We start from the raw sequence: 19,131 nt of genomic DNA, 5'->3' as shown, positions 1-19,131 counted from the left end.
CGGGGTTTCACCATATTGACCAGGATGGTCTCGATCTCTTGACCTCGTGATCCACCCGCCTCCGCCTCCCAAAGTGCTGGGATTACAGGCTTGAGCCACCGTGCCCGGCCAAGAAAGTCTTAAATAAAACCCCTAAAGTACCACTATGTCTGGTACTTTCCAAGCTGTCAGCAACTTCAGGGAAAGTTTCTTCTTCACCTTGGTATCTCTTTATCTAGCAGAGGTGGCAATGGGCACTTGGAATTCTGTATAAATCAACATGTCAGCCTGTCAAATTCTGATTCTGGATTTTTCTGGTTCACTTGGAGACATCAATGGCATGTGGAAACAATCCACAAGCAAACCCACAAGAAATAAACAAAAAAACAAAAGTTTCTAAGTGGAAATGTAGTTTGTGTGCTAAGTATAAGAGGTATGTGGGCTGTGAAAAATGTTATACCAAGCTTTACTGCATGATCCTTTTTATTCTTCCAAATAAAGTGCACCTATCCACAATGTGGCTAGGATATTTTACAGCCAAAGCAGGCAAATTCACTCTACCCCATAAAACACACAGATCATCACACTGACAGAAGAAAAACAAAAACAGCACAAGCAAAATACAAATAATTATGATCATACTGACACTTTCTGAAACAGCCTTGAAAATGATCAGCGTTTTCCTCTACCTGAGACTGTGTAGACTGTTTAACACCTAGGTTTTCAGTTCCTTGCAGTGGCTTACACTGATTCTTTGAACCCTACAGGGCTGCCTCACCTATTTGTGAACCTTCCCTTGCCCCAGCCCCACCATGTATAACCTGAGGTGCACTGCTTCTCTACTAGGCTTTGCCTACCTTTTCAGTGGTTCCAACCCAACACTCCACCCAGAACGCATTGTTTGCAATTGTGGGAGCACATCATACTCTTTTGAGACTTCTGCTTTATTATTTTCCAGTTTACTTTCTAGGAATGACCTGGAAAACTTGGTGAGGACTGACTCACCTCTGAAGACTGTGATCATCAATCAGGTTCCCACTGAGAGCACTCTATGACCTGCCATGGCCCCCACTCCATCCCTTATATGCATCTATCACGATGCCTATCTATCTTCTACTAGTGGCCTGAAGACTCTTAACGCCAAGGGCCACGTGTTATTATCTATCGTCACTGTTTCCTCCTCAAACAATGGCTTAGAAAATGCTGACTTAACTGACTGATAAAGTGGGCTAAGATATTAAGTAGACAGAAATTAAACAGAAAAAAAAAAAAACCCAGATTAAATGGCAAGGTGGATGGTGGTGGTGGGGGTGCCCTAAGATCAAGAGATAGAATGAAGGTGAAGGGAACACAAAATCAAAGTTGAAATTTGTCCAATGCCCTCTAATAAAAATAAAAAGCCATGCAAAAATATTTTTATTTTCTATAAACACATTTGGGAGAACTGTATTTCTTCCCAACCCAGTCTATCCCATTAACTGTCATTTTTTCTACATAAAAAAGATGTTAGTACCATCCTCACCTGTGACTGCTAAACAGAAAAAGATTGCCTGGACTAGGCATTATCCCCCTTGTTGGAAACAAAGGTCCTTCCTGGGGGCAGGAAGTGGGATTTTTAAGAGGCAGGCAGTCAAGAGTCAAACAAAACAAGCATATGCAGTAGTTATGTTAGCATGACAGTATGAATTAGGTGACTCAGCCAGGCATCTACAGGAGTTAGAAGCCCACAAAACTTCCACGTTTGGGCCCTGACCAGAGACATTTGGTCTGAAAAACATAAAAAAATGTCTGCCTGGGTAATCACAATCATTCTAGTACGAGGTAGACAGGAAGCAGAGCAGGGCCAGGAGATGGAAGGGGCCTCCCCGGCCCTCAGGAGTCCCTGACCCGGGAAGTTCCCTCCATGCTCTCTGAGGGTGGCGGGGCTCCAAAGATCCTGGCCAGGAGCCCTTTGTTGGAGCGGGCCTTGTCCTGGACAGTTGCCAGGCGAGCCCGTTCACGTTCCCCGGGCCGTGCTGCTTTCCGGGCCCTCAGTTCCTGCTCAGTAGGACGCTGGGCAAATGTCCAAGAGCCATCTGGGCGAGCAGGGTCCCCATCAGCAGCAAGAAAGCGTTGTCCCCGTTCCACACTTTGAAGATAGAAGTCAGTCTCACGCTTGGCCTGAGCAACCTCCGCTCTCAGGCGCTGCCTGCGCACCTGGCGCTCAAAGGCAAGGTGCTCGCTGAGGTGGGACCAGGTGAAACGGTGCAAGTACTGTGGGCAGAAAATCAGAAAAGATCAGGATAGTGCCGATTAGAGAGAAAAGGGTGGGGGGTGGGGGTGCGCAAGGCCAACGAGAGGCCATGGGGATACTTGGACCAGGGTTGCAGAGATGGAAAAGTGAGAGGTGTGGCAGAAAGATCTAGCTCCTCACCTTGAGGTTCCATAGGTCATAACGGAAGGGGCTGCGCCTGCGGGCACCCATAGGCGTGTTGTGTAGACTGGCCGCCACGCGCTTGGCTACGCGCTTGTCGCGGAACTCCACCCATCCCTCGGTGTAGTCCTTGCTGTAGGACCGCTTTTTTCCTCCCGCGGCTGCTGCTGCCTTCTTCTTGCGTCTCACGAACCTGTCTGCGAGCCAAAGACAAAGCCCCGTCGATGATGCCTAGGCCGCACTCCCTCAAAAGCACCTCCCACTGCCCGCATTGTTCTTCACTTCTGCCAGCGGGAGTCCCACCTGAGAGTTTCCTCCGGAGGGAGGAACTGTTAAGTCGCACCCTTTCGTCTATCTAACTCAATTCTTTCCTCAACTGTCCAATCCTTAATCTGGCCTGCCCTGAACGCTGTTTAAAACCTACACAAGGCCGGGCGCGGTGGCTCAAGCCTGTAATCCCAGCACTTTGGGAGGCCGAGGCAGGTGGATCACGAGGTCGAGAGTTCGAGACCATCCTGGTCGACATGGTGAAACCCCGTCTCTACTAAAAATACAAAAAATTAGCTGGGCATGGTGGCGCGTGCCTGTAATCCCAGCTACTCAGGAGGCTGAGGCAGGAGAATTGCCTGAACCCAGGAGAACCCAGGAGGCGGAGGTGGCGGTGAGCCGAGATCGCGCCATTGCACTCCAGCCTGGGTAACAAGAGCGAAACTCAGTCTCAAAAAAAAACCTACACAAGTCCCCAACCTCAAGCAGTGCCTGTAAGGGGGTGGAAAGACGACGGGCGACTGATCAAATCGTTTCTTGACCAAGGCCGCGAAGCCAAAGGTGTATGTTCAGTTTTGTAGAAAAGCTGACCAGGCTTTTACTCAGGTTGTGCTCATGTAACAAACCGGTAAACAGGTCGGGAGAGGTGAGCAGAACCGGAGTAAGAACGCAAATAGTGACAATCCGAGAACTGCAGAACCACCAGACACGCTGCGCTGCGTACTCTCCCCAGATCCCCGCCGCCGCCCACCGCAGCGTCCTCACAGACCGATTCCTCCACCAGCCAGGGGCCGAGCACCGCACCGCCCATCGCCCAAATCCAGCAGCTCGCGCCTCAGCCCTGCGCAGCGACCCACAGGACACGCATGCTTGGCCCCCGCCAGCGAGCGACGACCTCCCTTTCACCGCCAGGGCCTGCACGCTTACCCTCAGCCTGAAAGAAAACGCGTCCCACCTCGCCATAGGCGCTGAGAAGGTTGCGGACGTGCAGGGGCCGGAAGCGCGGCGGGATATGGCCCAGGTACACAATACCTGGCACTACCCGCTTCTTGCTGCCACAGGCCGCTTCTTCGGATTCTTCCTCCTCCTCCTCCGCCTCTAGTGCCTGGTCTGTCCCTTCCAGCGGCTCTCGCTCCGTTGCGGCCTTCTCCGAATCCTCTCCCTCCATGTTGACTGACACGAACAGCACGACAGCCGTAAAGCGCCTTGCCAACCGACGCAAAACGCGGGCGACGGCCTGAGACGAGGGGGCGGGGCCGAGGCGTTAATAACAAATGAAAAGATTGGACTAGGCAGGCGGATCCTGAGGGCGGAAGTAGGGTGTCGGCTCGGAAGCCGGAATAAGGAGCGTGGGAGCGGGAGGGAACGCTCGGGTTGGGCTCACAGATTCCCGGTCAGATCTCCAATTCAGGACAGGCAGAAGCAGAAAAGGCAGATCCCCAAATATAACCTACCCTATAGAACGCCTTGTTGCGATGGTAAAAGTCAGGTTGATGCTGGCTTTTTGGAGAGTTTCGCAGAACAATATTAGGGAAGTTTCTATGTGTTCTAGCGATCAAAATAGCATTTTATGCAAGGGCCCCGGGTGCGATTACAGCTGAGGAACGACTGTCTTTTAAAGTTGATCAATTTCATTTAAAAAATTTAAGTTTGCGTTTTGAAGTTTTAATTCTTTCTGGAAGGCCGGGCGCGGTGGCTCACGCCTATTGTAATCCCAGCACTTTGGGAAGCCGAGGCGGGCGGATGTCGAGGTCAGGAGTCCGAGACCATCCTGGCCAACATAGTGAAACCCTGTCCCTACTAAAAACACAAAAATTAGCCGGGCGTACTAAAAACCTCCCAGTACAACCTCCCAGTTACTCGAGAGGTTGAGGCAGGAGAATCGCTTGAACGCGGGAGGCGGAGGTTGTCCTGAGCCAAGATCGCGCCACTGCACTCCAGCAAGACCCTGTCTCAAAAACTAAACTAAAATTATTTCTGGAAATTTACTTTGGAATTTTGCATATTTTACAATTTAAATATTGAAAACAGTTTAATTAGCCGGGCGCGGTGGCTCAAGCCTGTAATCCCAGCACTTTGGGAGGCTGAGGCAGGTGGATCACGAGGTCGAGAGATCGAGACCATCCTGGTCAACATGGTGAAACCCCGTCTCTACTAAAGATACAAAAAAATTAGCTGGGCATGGTGGCACGTGCCTGTAATCCCAGCTACTCAGGAGGCTGAGGCAGGAGAATTGCCTGAACCCAGGAGGCGGAGGCTGCGGTTAGCCGAGATCGCGCCATTGCACTCCAGCCTGGGTAACAAGAGCGAAACTCCGTCTCAAAAAAAAAAAAAAAGAAAAAAAAAAAAAAAAAAAGAAAACAGTTTAATTTTGGAAACTTAATTAGATTTAATTTTGAAAATTTAAGTTGCTAGCTTTTAGTCTAATATTTAAAATTTGGTTTTGTGAATGTCTAGAAATGTAAATACGTGACAGTTATTTGAACCACTTGCTTGGCATCTATGACACATGTGTATTGATGCAGTATCCACATGCATCCTTACGCTGCAAACACATGTCAGAGGCACACACGACCCCCAACTCTGGCGACTCCCGGGCGACGCGCCCTGGGTCTGTCCTCACAGATTCCCCATCAGATCACAACCCACTTTTCCTTCGATGACCGACGCACCCCTGACCCGGCCCCGGCGGTCCTGCTCCCGCCAGGAGGCCTGCGGACCTTTCCTAAGCCACGCCCAGGGCCCTTTTCCCCTTGCGGGCTGGGGTCCTCAGCCTGTTATCGGGGCCCGAGGGTGCTCCCAGCAGGGGGCGCCGTCCCCAGCGTTGAGGCGCTTCAGTTCCTGGGATCGGCGCCAGCGCTAAGCGGACTGCAAAAGGCAGTGCTGGGAACCGCGTGCAAATAATCCGCTTGGCTTTCTGGAAGCAGCCCGGGGAGAGTTTGAGGACCATCAATAGAAAATTTCCCGTCTCGCTCCAACAGGAGCGCAGAGTAGCGCAGAGAATGGAAGCAGGGGATAAATGTGTCCACTGTTAAAATCAGAGATGACAGTTGTTGCAAGTCCCCAAGTATATTTCTAAAGTGAACAGGGCGCCGAGCTGTTTCATGGAGCGTCTAAAAGTCTAATAATAGACTCGGAATTCTCACACTTCTGTTGCTTTAGCTTTATTGAGAACTTTCTGCCAGGTGTCCACTGCTCCTTTTCTGAAGAGGAATGGGGTACGATGACAGTAATAAACTCTGTCTATTGCTATTTAATTCTTAACACTGACATCTTCAAAACACAGTATAGTTAATGAAATGAGAGCACGTGTTGGGGTGGCTTTAAAAGATCGAGGGTTAGGCGAGGGGCATGATGCAAGAGTCTCGGTCAGTTGTGCCAGTGTGGTGGCTAATGGTAGTTCTTCAGGCTGATTCTCTACTTGGTATATATTTGAAATTATAATTGATAAAATGTTTATTCACACCAACTATCAACGTAACAGCGAAAGGACCGTCGAACCGCCAAAAAAGAAAAAAAAATGAAGCCTTGGGGCAGCGTGTTCTTACCGCTCCCCACATTCGTCATGATCCCTTCTCAACTTGGTGAAAATTAGGTCTCACTCGAGAGACTTTTTCTCTCAGTTGACTGTCCTTTAAGCAAGGATTGTTAGCAATTTTCAGTGTGGATTATTTTCCTTCTGAGCGTCTTACAAATTCATGTATAAATATAAACAAGCTGCTCACTCACTGCGTTCTGTAAGTTGGAGAGATCCTTTCAAAAGGGAACTCCTTCGAGCCGGACTCGAACCAGCGACCTAAGGATGACCACATTCGAACCCCTACAGTCCTCCGCTCTACCAGCTGAGCTATCGAAGGATGTTGTGGCGTACTGCCTGGATACTTTAGGATTTACCTATTGCTTTTGACTATCCTGTATTCAGGTTCCTTTTCAAAACATAGGCAAACGTTAAGGAAGTTTTTGAGGATATTAGAAATGTTTCAAAATGTTCTAAAATGTTTTAATCTGAGTAAGGGTAGTGAACATACAAGTGTATGAACAATTCATTTCCTTGAACATTTAAAATTTGTGCGTTTTACTGTAAAACGGTTTCACATTGGTCAAAAAAAAAAACAAAATTCTGTGTCCTGTTCCCTTAGGTAGAATAGACAGGAACATTGCCCCTATTGAGCGTGTTGTCCTTCTGTCCTGTCTGTTTAGCACCTCCTCTCTTTATGGGAAAGGATAATAAAGGTAAGCTTATATTAAACACAGACAACAGAGAGGGGACCTACTGCCTTGAATTGGAGTTACTGCTCAGTTCATTTTGGAAACTTTGAAATTCTCCTTTCTGAAAGGCAAGGAAAATCATACAATTTGTGTAATTTGTGTTTGAGACACAAAACATGAGAAGTCCATTGTGTGTGTACATATGTTTAGGAACTGAGCAGCGCATATGATATTGCACAGTTGTAATGGGATAAAATACAACACCCTCCCCTCACAATTTAAAAAAGATGAAATGTAACATTCCACTTACAGGTGTCAACCTAAATAACAAAGAGAAGCTCTCTGAAAGAAAATGATGTTTATTTGGGAATAGAGCATTGCTATGAAAATATGGTACCATTTGAAATCATGTATATGCAGGAGGCAAAGGAAGACAAAGGTTTTTATTTTATTATTTTTTTAGAGATGGGGTTTCTCCATGTTGGTCAGGCTGGCCTCAATCTCCTGACCTTACGTGATCCACCAGCCTCTGCCTCCCAGAGTGCTGGGATTACAGGGATGAGCCACTTCACCCTGCCTGACAAAGGTTTTTGTTGTTGTTGTTGTTGTTGTTATTTTTTTGTTTTTGTTTTTGTTTTCGTTTTTGTTTTGAGTTGGAGTCCCGCTGTATCACCCAGGCTGGAGTTCAATGGTTCAATCTTGGCTCACTACAACCTTCGCCTCCCTGGTTCAAGTGGTTCTCCTGCCTCAACCTCCCGAGTAGCTAGGACTACAGGCGTGTGCCACCACGTCAGGCTAATTTTTGTATTTTTAGTAGAAATGGGGTTTCACCATATTGGCCAGGCTGGTCTCAAATTCCTGACCTTGTGATCTGCCTGCTCTGGCCTCCCAAAGTGCTGGGATTACAGGTGTGAGCCACAGTGCCTGGTGGCAACGGTTTTTAAAGGAAAAAATCAGAAGGATTATATAACTGTGTTGAAGTTATCGTTTGCTACAAAGATGGAAAGCAAAGAGAAAGCCAGTCCGAGGTTGGACAGGCAGCTGTGGAGCAGGCATCCTTGTAGAAGTATTTTTTGTGTAAGATTTTGATGGTCTTTGTGCAAGGTTGTGGGTTTTACAGTCTTTTGTGATAGTTTCTGTTAAAAAGCATGGCCTTTTCCAGCTCTGTTTATCAGCGGATTTTGTTTTTTCTTTTGTGTGTTTGTGTGTTTTAACAATAGGGACTCCATTTTGATTCTGACAGTTTTCACATAGGTATGCTTTGCTAATAAGTGCCTGCCATGGTATTCAGCTTCCTGGTGCCTAAGAGAGAAATGAATGCCAATGGGAAAAACAGGAAGCCATCTGGAGAAACTTTTCTTTTTTATAAAATTATTAAAAGTGTATGGAAATTGTAAACTGTGAAATTTATGGAAAAAGAATTCTGGTGAATTTATCTATAGAAATCATCATTTATTACGCTTAAAGTTCTCCGTAACTGTAATCTGGACAAAAAATACGGTTTTCCAAAAGATTCTCTCCAGCATTTCCCATGAGAAATATCTGCAGCACATAACTAATATTTAATTCAGTTATTCATTTCCATGAGAAACTAAGAATACATGGTCTAGTCAATTTCTTTCCAATAATATAACCTAGTCAGGGAAAATATGAGAACCCAGAGTAGAGAAATGAGCAGGTTCCGTGTGAGATGGTCTCTTCTCATACAAGTGTACTAATTGAGCCTTGGACACCAGCTGTGAAAGCAGCTGACCGACCCTGCCATTTCACCATCAAACCCCAGAATCTCAGTTCACACACTTTCTCAAATAAAAGCTTCACTAATTTGCACAGGGGACAGCAATACTGAAAAAATGCCCAGTATGTTTCTCCTCAGCTAGTGCAAGATCTTCAAGCCTCATGTCTCTCAGGGACACGGTACTGTAGAGTTAATTTTAGTCCAGAAGAACTCCAACAGCTCATCTCACCAAGTCTTTTATTTATCTAAAAACTAAGCTTAAGAATCCCACCTCAGGGCTGTTGCAATTGGAATTTCATTTGCTTGAAATGCTTTTTTCCCTGATAATCCTCAAGATTTGCCTCCTGGGAATACAAGAGCAAGTAATTAGGACCTTTCTGCACTAGATTTCTGTATCGCTCTGTGGGAAGACTTCCTCTTCTTACAGAGTCTGGTGTCAGAACTACCATTCTATTCCCTCTTGTTGCAGACACAAGTTCAAAATGGGTTTATGGATAAATTGAACTCTGAAATTATTCTTGGAAATGTATCATCATCATTTGATTACAACTTCACCCTGTACCTTCTCTATTGTTTTAGTACCTTTACAACTTGCAAATTGAGACCTGACTAGATGGTTTTAACTTCTCTTGAAGCTTACAGACCACTGTATTATTCCTTTGGAACAGCCCAGGAGTTCCAGGCTGCAATAAGCTATGATGAAAGAACTGCACTCCAGTCTCAGCAACTGAGCAAGACCCTGTCTACTAAAAAAAAGAAGAGGAGGCCAGGAGCGAGGGCTCATGCCTGTAATCGCAACACTCTGGGAAGCCAAGGCAGGTGGATGACCTGAGGGCAGTAATTCAAGGCCAGCCTGGCCAACATGGTGAAACCCCATCTCTACCAAAAAACACAAAAAAATTAGCCGGGCATGGTGGTGGGCGCCTGTAATCCCAGCTACTCGGAAGGCTGAGGCAGACTTGCTTAAACCCGGGAGGCGGAGGTTGCAGTAGCTGAGATCACTCCATTGCACTGCAGCCTGGGCAACAAGAGTGAAACTCCTTCTCAAAAAAAAAAAGAAAGAAAGAAAGAAAGAAACAGAAACATGCAGAAATTTGGGGGTAGGGTAATATAATTATTCTATATATTGATTGTAATGGTGATATGATTGTGTACATTTGACCATATTTTTTTGTTTTGTTTTGTTTTGTTTTTTGTTTTTTTTGTTTTTTTTTGAGACGGAGTTTCGCTCTTGTTACCCAGGCTGGAGTGCAATGGCGCGATCTCGGCTCACCGCAACCTCCGCCTCCTGGGCTCAGGCAATTCTCCTGCCTCAGCCTCCTGAGTAGCTGGGATTACAGGGACGCGCCACCATGCCCAGCTAGTTGTTTTGTATTTTTAGTAGAGACGGAGTTTCACCATGTTGACCAGGATGGTCTCGATCGTTCGACCTCGTGATCCACCCGCCTCGGCCTCCCAAAGTGCTGGGATTACAGGCTTGAGCCACCGCGCCCGGCCGACAATATTTGTTAACATTAAAAAGAATGTGCACTAAACATAATGACTTTACTGTATGTAAATTGTACCTTAATCTAAAAAATGGTAAGAGTAACTTTGAAAAAATTAAAGTAGAAGAAAAGTAAAGTGTAGCTTAGAATTTAATTTTAAAAATCAATGTAATCAGTGTAATTACTTTATTATCAGTCTAAAAAAGAAAAGCCATATGATTATCCCAATAGGTGCAGGAAAAAAAATGGACAGGCTGGGCGTGGTGACTCACGCCTGGTAATCTCAGCACTTTGGGAGGCTGAGGTCAGGAGTTCAAGACCAGCCTGGCCAATATGGTGAAACCCTGTCTTTAAAAAAAAAAAAAAAAGACAGGCTGGGCGCGGTGGCTCAAGCCTGTAATCCCAGCACTTTGGGAGGCCGAGGCGGGTGGATCACGAGGTCGAGAGATCGAGACCATCCTGGTCAACATGGTGAAACCCCGTCTCTATTGAAAATACAAAAAACTAGCTGGGCGTGGTGGCGCGTGCCTGTAATCCCAGCTACTTAGGAGGCTGAGGCAGGAGAATTGCCTGAGCCCAGGAGGCGGAGGTTGCGGTGAGCCGAGATCGCGCCATTGCACTCCAGCCTGGGTAACAAGAGCAAAACTCCGTCTCAAAAAAAAGAAAAAGAAAAAAAAAAAAAAGACAAAGTTTAGATGCATTGTTAAAATTTCTGCAAACTGGTAATATAAGAGAATTTTCTCAGTATAAAAGACATCTTTAAGAATTCTACAGGCCGGGCGCGGTGGCTCAAGCCTGTAATCCCAGCACTTTGGGAGGCCGAGGCGGGTGGATCACGAGGTCGAGAGATCGAGACCATCCTGGTCAACAAGGTGAAACCCCGTCTCTACTAAAAATACAAAAAAGTTAGCTGGGCATGGTGGTGCGTGCCTGTAATCCCAGCTACTCAGGAGGCTGAGGCAGGAGAATTGCCTGAGCCCAGGAGGCGGAGGTTGCGGTGAGCCGAGATCGCGCCATTGCACTCCAGCCTGGGTAACGAGAGCGAAACTCCGTCTCAAAAAAAAAAAAAAAAAAAAAAAAAAAGAATTCTACAACTAATATATTTAGTGATGAAAAACTGAATGTTTTGGCCAGAGCAAGGTCCAGAGCAAGGATGTCCACTCTCACAACTTCTATTCAGCATTATCCTAGAGATTCTAGCCAGTGCAATAGGCAAGAGAAAGAAAAAAAATACAGATTAAAAGGAAAAGGTACATTTATTTGCATGTAACATGATTGTCTATGAAAAAATACTGAATACAATAAAATAGAATTGTAATTCTACTTATCAGTTGTGTCCTGCAGTTTTGGTAAGCTTACTTGGTAGTTGTAGTAGCTTTGTAGAAGTTGCCTCAGTATTTTTTCATAGATAATCATGTTACATGGTATTTTATATTTGGTGTTTTATATATTTTCACAGTCAATCATGTTACATGGTATTTTATAGTTTATAAATGGTATTTTATATTTCAACTGCTATTAACAAATACAAATTATTCTATTTGTTAACTATTTGTTAATAACAAATACAAATACATTTATTAATGAATACTATTTATTAATAACAAATACAAATTATTTGTATTTGTTAATAGAAGTTGAAATATAAAATACCATTTAAAATGGTACAAAAAATATGAAGCATTTAGAGATAAATTTAACAAGATTCAATGAAAGCAATGCATTGTTTCAGGACAGAAAATTTAAACAATTTTCAGATATCAATTACAATTCTTTCAAATTGATTAATCCATTTAATGCCATGTCAATCAAAATGTTAGTGATTTTTATCTTTAGAAATTGGCAAGCCAAATACAAAATGTATACAGACAGTCAAAAGATCCAAAATATCCAAAACAATTTTGAAGAACAAAGTTGAAATAACACTGCCTGATTTCAAGATTTACAACAAAGCTACATAGAGTCTACAGATAAACTTACGTGATTATGATTAATTGATTTTTGAAAGAGGTGCCAATATAATTCAATGGGAAAAAGATAATCTTTGCCAAATGGTCCTAGAAAAACTGAATATCATTATGCAAATAAATGAACTTGGACCCTTATCATACAATACCACAAACATTAGTTCAAAATGGATCAGACTTAAATGTAGGGACTAGAACAACAGAACCTCTAGAAGAAAACGTAGAATTTTTTTGTAACTTTAGCCTAAGCAAAAAGACTTTAAATGGACACAAAAGCATAAACCAAAAAGGAAAAAATAATAAGTTGAATTTCATCAAAGTTTAACAAAAAATCTGCTCCTCGAAAAATGCTGTTAAGAAAAGACAAGTCAGGCTAGGCATGGTAGCTCATGCCTGTAATTCCAGCACATTGGAAAGCTCAGGCAGGCGGATCATTTGAGCCCAGGAGTTCGAGATCAGCCCCGGTAACACAGTGAAACCCCGGCGCTACCAAAAAAAATGTGGTACATATATACCATAGAATACTACACAGCCATAAAAAAGAATAAAATCGTGTCTTGCAGCAACGTGGGTGCAGCTGGAGGCCACTATTCTAAGTGGATTAAATCAGGAACAGAAAAACAAATACCTCATGTTCTCTCACTTATAAGTGGGGAGCTAAATATTGGGCACACATAGACACAAAGGTGAGAACAAAGGACTTAGAGGCAGGAGGACAGAAGGAGAATGAGCGCTGAAAAACTGTCGGGTGCTATGATTACTACCTTGGTGATGGGATCATTCATACACCAAAACCCAGCGGCACGCAATTTATTCACCTAGCAAATCTGCTCAAGCAGCCCCTGAACCTAAAATTTAAAAATAAAAAAGTTTGGTCGGGCGTGGTGGCTCCAGCCTGTAATCCCAGCACTTTGGGAGGCCGAGGCGGGTGGATCACGAGGTCAACAGATCGAGACCATCCTGGCCAACATGGTGAAACCCCATCTCTACTAAAAATACAAAAAATTAGCTGGGCGTGGCGGCGCGTGCCTGTAATCCCAGCTACTCACGAGGCTGAGGCAGGAGAATTGCCTGAACCCAGGAGGCGGAGGTTGCGGTGAGCCGAGATCGCGCCATTGCACTCCAGCCTGGGTAACAAGAGCGAAACTCCATCTCAAAATAAATAAATAAATAAATAAATAAATAAATAAATAAAATAAGTTCTCAATTTTTATTCTTCATTTTCTGTGCCTAAAGAATAAAAAATTATTGGCCAGGAGTGGCGGCTCACTCCTGTAATAGCACTGTGGGAGGCCGACGCAGGGTGATTGCTTGAAGCCAGGAGTTCGAGACCAGTTTGGCCGACATGACGAGACCCCTCCCACCACACCCCTATGGCTTGTGCAGGGGAGGTCCAGGCTGCAGTGAGCCGAGATCGAGATCGCGCCAGATTGTCTGAAGAACAAAGAAAGAAGAAAGAAGAAAGAAGAAGAAACAAGATAGCAGAGGACCGCAAATCCTAACCCCCAATAAAAGCTGAAGTGAAAACCTCGGGGGCAGGGCGCTCCTGGCATTCCGCACCCCTCCCACGCGCCTTCTTAACTGAAGTCCGCTGCGGGCGTTGGCTGTGGCTTGCCGGTCCAGCTTCAACTCGCATTGAGGAGAGGGAGGGGAAGTGGGAATAAACGCTGCATGTGATGATCAGGAACGGGAAATAAGAATGGCATCGAGAAACCAGGAGCCAGCAGGAGACTCGGGGAGGGCGTGGAGGTGAAGAGTGTTGCGAGGTGCAAATTTCACAAGGGAAAAGTGAACCCTCAGACTTCCTGGAAACGCTACTTTTGATCTATGCAGGTGCCCTTGGGTGAATCAACCACGTTTCTGTTTATTACTAACTTATTTTATGCACTTAACCAAAAACGGTTTTCTCTTTAACACAGTTGCTTGTTAAACCCTTATTTTCGTGCAGTTCGCATTTTTGGAGTACGTAGTTCAAAACTCTCGTCCTTCGAGCCGGATTCGAACCAGCGACCTAAGGATGTCTCAGTTCAAGAAGCCTACAGTCCTCCGCTCTACCAACTGAGCTATCGAAGGACACATGACTCTGTGGTCTCTAGAATGCCTAAAATAATGTGTGTCCTGAAAGTCTCTGGGTTGTCAAGTCTTACTGTATTAAAGAGACTCGCTTTTAATTATATTGATACTCATTTTTTTAAACCACAATCGGTTTTAAAGCAGTCTTCTCAGACACTGGAAGTATTCTGTATAATCATCTAGGTAGTTGGCTTCATGGGTTTATAAATATGTAAAAGGCATTGGGTTTTATATTGAAAACAGGATATTTACGTATAGCTCAAAACAAAAACTTTACTGAAATCCCCTGTCCTCCTCTGCTAGATGTGTACAAGATGTGTACAATCCCCCAGATTACGCCGCTCTCCTCCTCCTCCTCCTCCTCCTTCTTCTTTCTCTCTCTCTCTCTGTTTTGTTTTTGTTTTTTGGAGATGGAGTCACGCTCTGCTGGAGTGCAGAGGTGCGAACTCGGCTCCCTGCAACCTCCGCCTCCAGGGTTCAAGCGATTCTCCTGCCTCAGCCTCATAAGTAGCTCGGATTACAGGCGCCTGCCACCACGCCCGGCTAATTTTTCACTTTTAGTAGCGTGGACGGGGTTTCTCCACGTGGGCCAGGCTGATCTCAAACTCCTGAGGTCAGGTGATCCGCCCCCGTCGGCCTCCCAAAGTACTGGGATTACAGACGTGAGCCACCGCGGCCGGCTCCTTTCTCTCTTACAAGTGTCTGGATTTGCTTGAAAAATGCCCTGGTTGCCCTAAACACGGACAACTGGGTTGACGAGGATCCCAGGGTTGTGAACAAAGCATTCTGGTATCACTGCAGTTCTCCTTTCTGAAAGTCGAACGGTAAATTGTGTATATTCCTAACTGCAGAGATGAAACGTCAAGGGTCATTTCTGCATGTATGAGTAAATTTGAGTGTATATTACATAATCATGGTGAAGCAGTTAAAATGAAGCAAAAACTCTTGAAAACTTTAAGTGGAAATATAAATATTCCTTTTTCTTTTTTTTTTTTTTTTTTTCTTTTTTGAGACGGAGTTTCACTCTTGTTACCCAGGCTGGAGAACAATGGCGCGATCTTGGCCCACCGAAACCACCTCCTCCTGGGTTCAGGCAATTCTCCTGCCTCAGCCTCCTGAGTAGCTGGGATTACACGCACGCGCCACCATGCCCAGCTAATTTTTGTATTTTAGTAGAGACGGGGTTTCACTATGTTGACCAGGATGGCTTCGACCTCTTGACCTCGTGATCCACCCGCCTCGGCCTCCCAAAGTGCTGGGATTACAGGCTTGAGCCACCGCGCCCGGCTTTAAATATTCCTTTTTCAAAGTAAATTGTCCAACATAAAGAAGAGGTTCTGTGGAGACTGTTGTCTTCTCAGCTTCCTTGTACCTATGGGACAGAGTTATGATGTCCCTTAGGACAATGGGGAACATGTTTAAACTATCTGGCAGGAAAAGGCTTTAAAAAGAAAAATTCCAAGATTTTCTTCAAACGGCAACTGCTAGTGCCATTTGAAGTGTCAGAAATATTAATAGCATCGAGTTGATACTGAACACCATAGTTAAGCCCCTCCCATGAGTAACTACGAAAATAGTATATGCTAACTTTCAGTGTTTCTAACCTCATACACAGCTAGCAGCTAGAGAGGAGGGATCCCAGGATGTGGACAATCTCTCTTGACATTACTGTGTGTCCTCTATGTGCCTTGGACAGCAGGTGGAAAAGCTACAGAGATGCCAATAAAAAGTGAGATTTCAAGCCGGGGCTGCTACAAAATTGTTCTCTCTGTTAGGATTAGTGGGGTGACACCTGGAGAAACAGGAAGACCCCGGAAAGGAAACAAGAAAGAACAAGTTTACTTTCCCATCTCCAGCCTTGGAATCTCTAGCCTCCTTTTTGGCAAGTCTTACCCATAGGATCAAGGGGTAAAACGCAACATGATTAACAGACCTATTTCCTGTACCACAAAGGGGATTGAAGAGCCATCTCATACATTTTCTTATATAGATCTTTATTTTCATAAGTGGTCTACTTATGCATGCTTGAGCATAAAGAGTGATCTAACACATTTTCTTGTCTAGATCCTTATTTTTATTTTTGTAGATCCTTATTTTTGTAAAGTTTTTATTTCCGAGAATTCAAAAGTCTCATTCAGATTTGAACCAGTGACCTAAGGATGTCTTGGCTTAAGGAATCAGCAGTCCTCCACTCTGCTAACTGAGCTATCAAAGGACACATGAGTCTCTGTTCTCCAGAATGCCTAAAATCATGTGTGTCCTGAAAGTTTCTGGGTTTCCAAGTTTTGTTGTATTAAGGAGACTTGGTTTTAATTATATTGATGTTCATTTTTTAAACCACAATCGGCTTTAAAGCAGTCTTCTTGCTGGGCACCGTGGATTACACCTGTAATCCCAGCCCTCTGGGAGGCCGAGGCAGGCGGATCACCTCAGGTCAGGGGTTCTATAATATCCCAGACAGTGGGCAGGCTGAGGCAGGAGACCCTGGGAGGCATAGGCTGCAATGAGCCAAGATTGCATTACTACACTCCAGCCAGGGTGACAGAGAAGGACTCCATCTTAAAAAAAAAAAAAAAAAAAAAAATAGGTAGAAATTTTTCACAGCTGCCAGGCAAGAAATTAAAAAAAAAAAAAGTAGAAATTTATTGCTCACAGTTCTGGAGACTGGGAAGTCCAAGATCAAGGTACCAGCAGATTCAGTTTTACAGGTTCAGTGTCCAGTGAGATGTGCTTTCTATTTCCAAGATAGGGCCCTTTTGTTTATTCTCACGTGGCAGAAGACATGCAAGGACAAAGGAAGAAACATTGTGTTCTCATACCGCAGAAGAAAGAGAAGCCCTCCCCCCAACACACACAAAAATGGCAGAGCTCTGATGGCCTAATGGCTTCTTAAAGTCCGCATCTCTTAATACTATCTTATGGGGTCTTAGATTTCAGTATAATGAATTTTGGAAGGACACAGACATTCAAACCACAGCATGCTGCTATGACAAAATACCACAGACTCAGTGGCTTAAAACAACAGATTTATTTTCTCACAGTTCTGGACGCTAGGAAGTCCAAGATCAAGTTGCCAACTGATTTGGTTCTTGGTAAGGGCTCTCTTCCTGGCTTGAAGATGGCCACCTCATTGCTGTGTTTTCACATGGTTTGAGTACTCTGTCTCCTCTTATAAGGACATGAAGCCACTTTAAGGGCTAGGGATTCAACATACAATTTCTTTTTCTTTTTCTTTTTTTTTTTTCTTTTTTGAGACGGAGTTTCACTCTTGTGGCCCAGGCTGGAGTGCAATGGCCTGATCTCGGCTCACTGCAACCTCCACTTTCTGGGTTCAAGCGACAGAAAGCCTCCCAAGTAGGTGGGATTTCAGTCATGTGCCATCACACCCAGATAATTTTTATTATTATTTTTTTTTAGTAGAGACGGGGGGTTTCTCCATTTTGGTCAGGCTGCTCTCGAACTTCTGACCTCAAGTGATCCTCCCACCGCAGCCTCCCAAAGGGCTGGCATTACAAGTGTGAGCCACTGCACCCAGCCTCAACACAGAATTTTAAGGAAACACAATTCAGTCCATAGCAGTGTGTTTGGAGTTGAGAGTCAATAGTTTATAACAACTGCTAAAACTTCCATCTGAACTTTAAGGCATTTTTTTTTTTTTTTTTTGAGAGGAGTTTCACTCTTGTTACCCAAGCTGGAGTGCAACGGCGCGATCTCGGCTCACCGCAACCTCTGCCTCCTGGGTTCAAGCAATTCTCCTGCCTCAGCCTCCCAAGTAGCTGGGACTACAGGCATGCACCACCATGCCCAGCTAATTTTTGTATTTTCAGTAGAGACGGGGTTTCACCATGTTGACCAGGATGGTCTCGATCTCTCGACCTCGTGATCCACCTGCCTCGGCCTCCCAAAGTGCTGGGATTATAGGCTTGAGCCAACGCACCCGGCCTTTTTTTTTTTTTTTTTTTTTTTTTTTTGAGAAGCGGTCTCAGTCTGTCACTTTGTCGCCCAGGCTGGAGTGCATGATTACAGTTCCACACCTTCAGGCTCCTCAGGTGATCCACCCACCTCAGCTTCCCTAGTAGCTGGGACTACTAAAGAAACACGTTATCATGCCTGGCTAATTTTTCTATTTTTAAATAGAGATAGGGCTTCTTCATCTTTTTTTTGGAGACGGAGTTTCGCTCTTGTTACCGAGGCTGGAGTCCAATGGCGTGATCTCGGCCCACTGCAACCACCTCCTCCTGGGTTCAGGCAATTCTCCTGCCTCAGCCTCCCGAGTAGCTGGGATTATAGGCACACGCCACCATGCCCAGCTAATGTTTTGTATTTTTAGTAGAGACGGGGTTTCACCATGTTGACCAGGATGGTCTCGATCTCTTGACATCATGATCCACCCGCCTCGGCCTCCCAAAGTGCTGGGATTACAGGCTTGAGCCACCGCGCCTGGCCTGGGCTTCTTGATCTTAATTTACTTCTGTGATAACTAAGAAGTTGTAAAATTTAATACCTAATCCAACGTTGCTGGAAACCAGAACTTCCAATTCAAAAGGCCCAGGCCAACCAATTGCTCCCAGTTTACATTCATGGCAACACACAACCTGTGCCTCTGAACTATGGGATTGGGCTAATTTTCCTTCACCTCGTTTCCACACCTGCACTCCTAATAAAGTCATAGAAAATAAACAGAAGGCTCACGTGCGGTGCGGTGGCAGCAGGAGCAGCCTCGAGATGAAGAGCGATGCCGGGGAGCTCGTGGACCTGCACCTGCCGCGGACATGCTCCGCCAGCATCGGTGCCCAGGACCACACATCCATCCAGATAAACGTGGCCGGGTTGACAAAGTCACAGGCAGGTTTAACGGCCAGTTTAAAACTTATGTCCTCTGCGGGGCCATTCGTAGGATGGGTGAGTCAGATGATTCCATTCTCCCGACTGTCCAAGGCCGATGGCATCGTCTCAAAGAACTTTTGACTGGAGAGAATCACGAATGTGGAATATTTG

General features: G+C 45.1%; 1 protein-coding gene, 2 non-coding genes and 1 pseudogene across 3 annotated transcripts; 1 reads left to right on the top strand and 3 right to left on the bottom strand.

The window, feature by feature from the left end:
• Window positions 1–444: 444 nt before the first annotated feature.
• ABT1 (activator of basal transcription 1) lies at window positions 445–3,866 on the bottom strand. The gene is made up of 3 exons (XM_003927256.3): window positions 3,587–3,866; window positions 2,393–2,589; window positions 445–2,232 (listed from the first exon to the last, which is right to left on the bottom strand). Exons 1-3 carry the CDS (start codon window positions 3,825–3,827, stop codon window positions 1,852–1,854), a joined length of 819 nt encoding a protein of 272 aa, XP_003927305.1. The 5' UTR covers window positions 3,828–3,866; the 3' UTR covers window positions 445–1,851.
• A 2,561-nt stretch (window positions 3,867–6,427) lies between these two features.
• TRNAY-GUA (transfer RNA tyrosine (anticodon GUA)) lies at window positions 6,428–6,516 on the bottom strand. The gene is given in 2 exon segments: window positions 6,428–6,463; window positions 6,480–6,516. It is a non-coding gene; the product is annotated as a tRNA-Tyr (tRNA).
• Window positions 6,517–14,043: 7,527 nt separating this feature from the next.
• On the bottom strand, window positions 14,044–14,133 carry TRNAY-GUA (transfer RNA tyrosine (anticodon GUA)). The gene is given in 2 exon segments: window positions 14,044–14,079; window positions 14,097–14,133. It is a non-coding gene; the product is annotated as a tRNA-Tyr (tRNA).
• A 4,725-nt stretch (window positions 14,134–18,858) lies between these two features.
• LOC101045040 (small ribosomal subunit protein eS21 pseudogene) lies at window positions 18,859–19,131 on the top strand (annotated as a pseudogene).

This window comes from Saimiri boliviensis, chromosome 4, assembly GCF_048565385.1.
Source record: "Saimiri boliviensis isolate mSaiBol1 chromosome 4, mSaiBol1.pri, whole genome shotgun sequence".
NCBI lineage: Eukaryota > Metazoa > Chordata > Mammalia > Primates > Cebidae > Saimiri > Saimiri boliviensis.
Note: the sequence above shows the minus strand (reverse complement) of the source record. Positions and strands in the feature narration are given on the sequence as shown.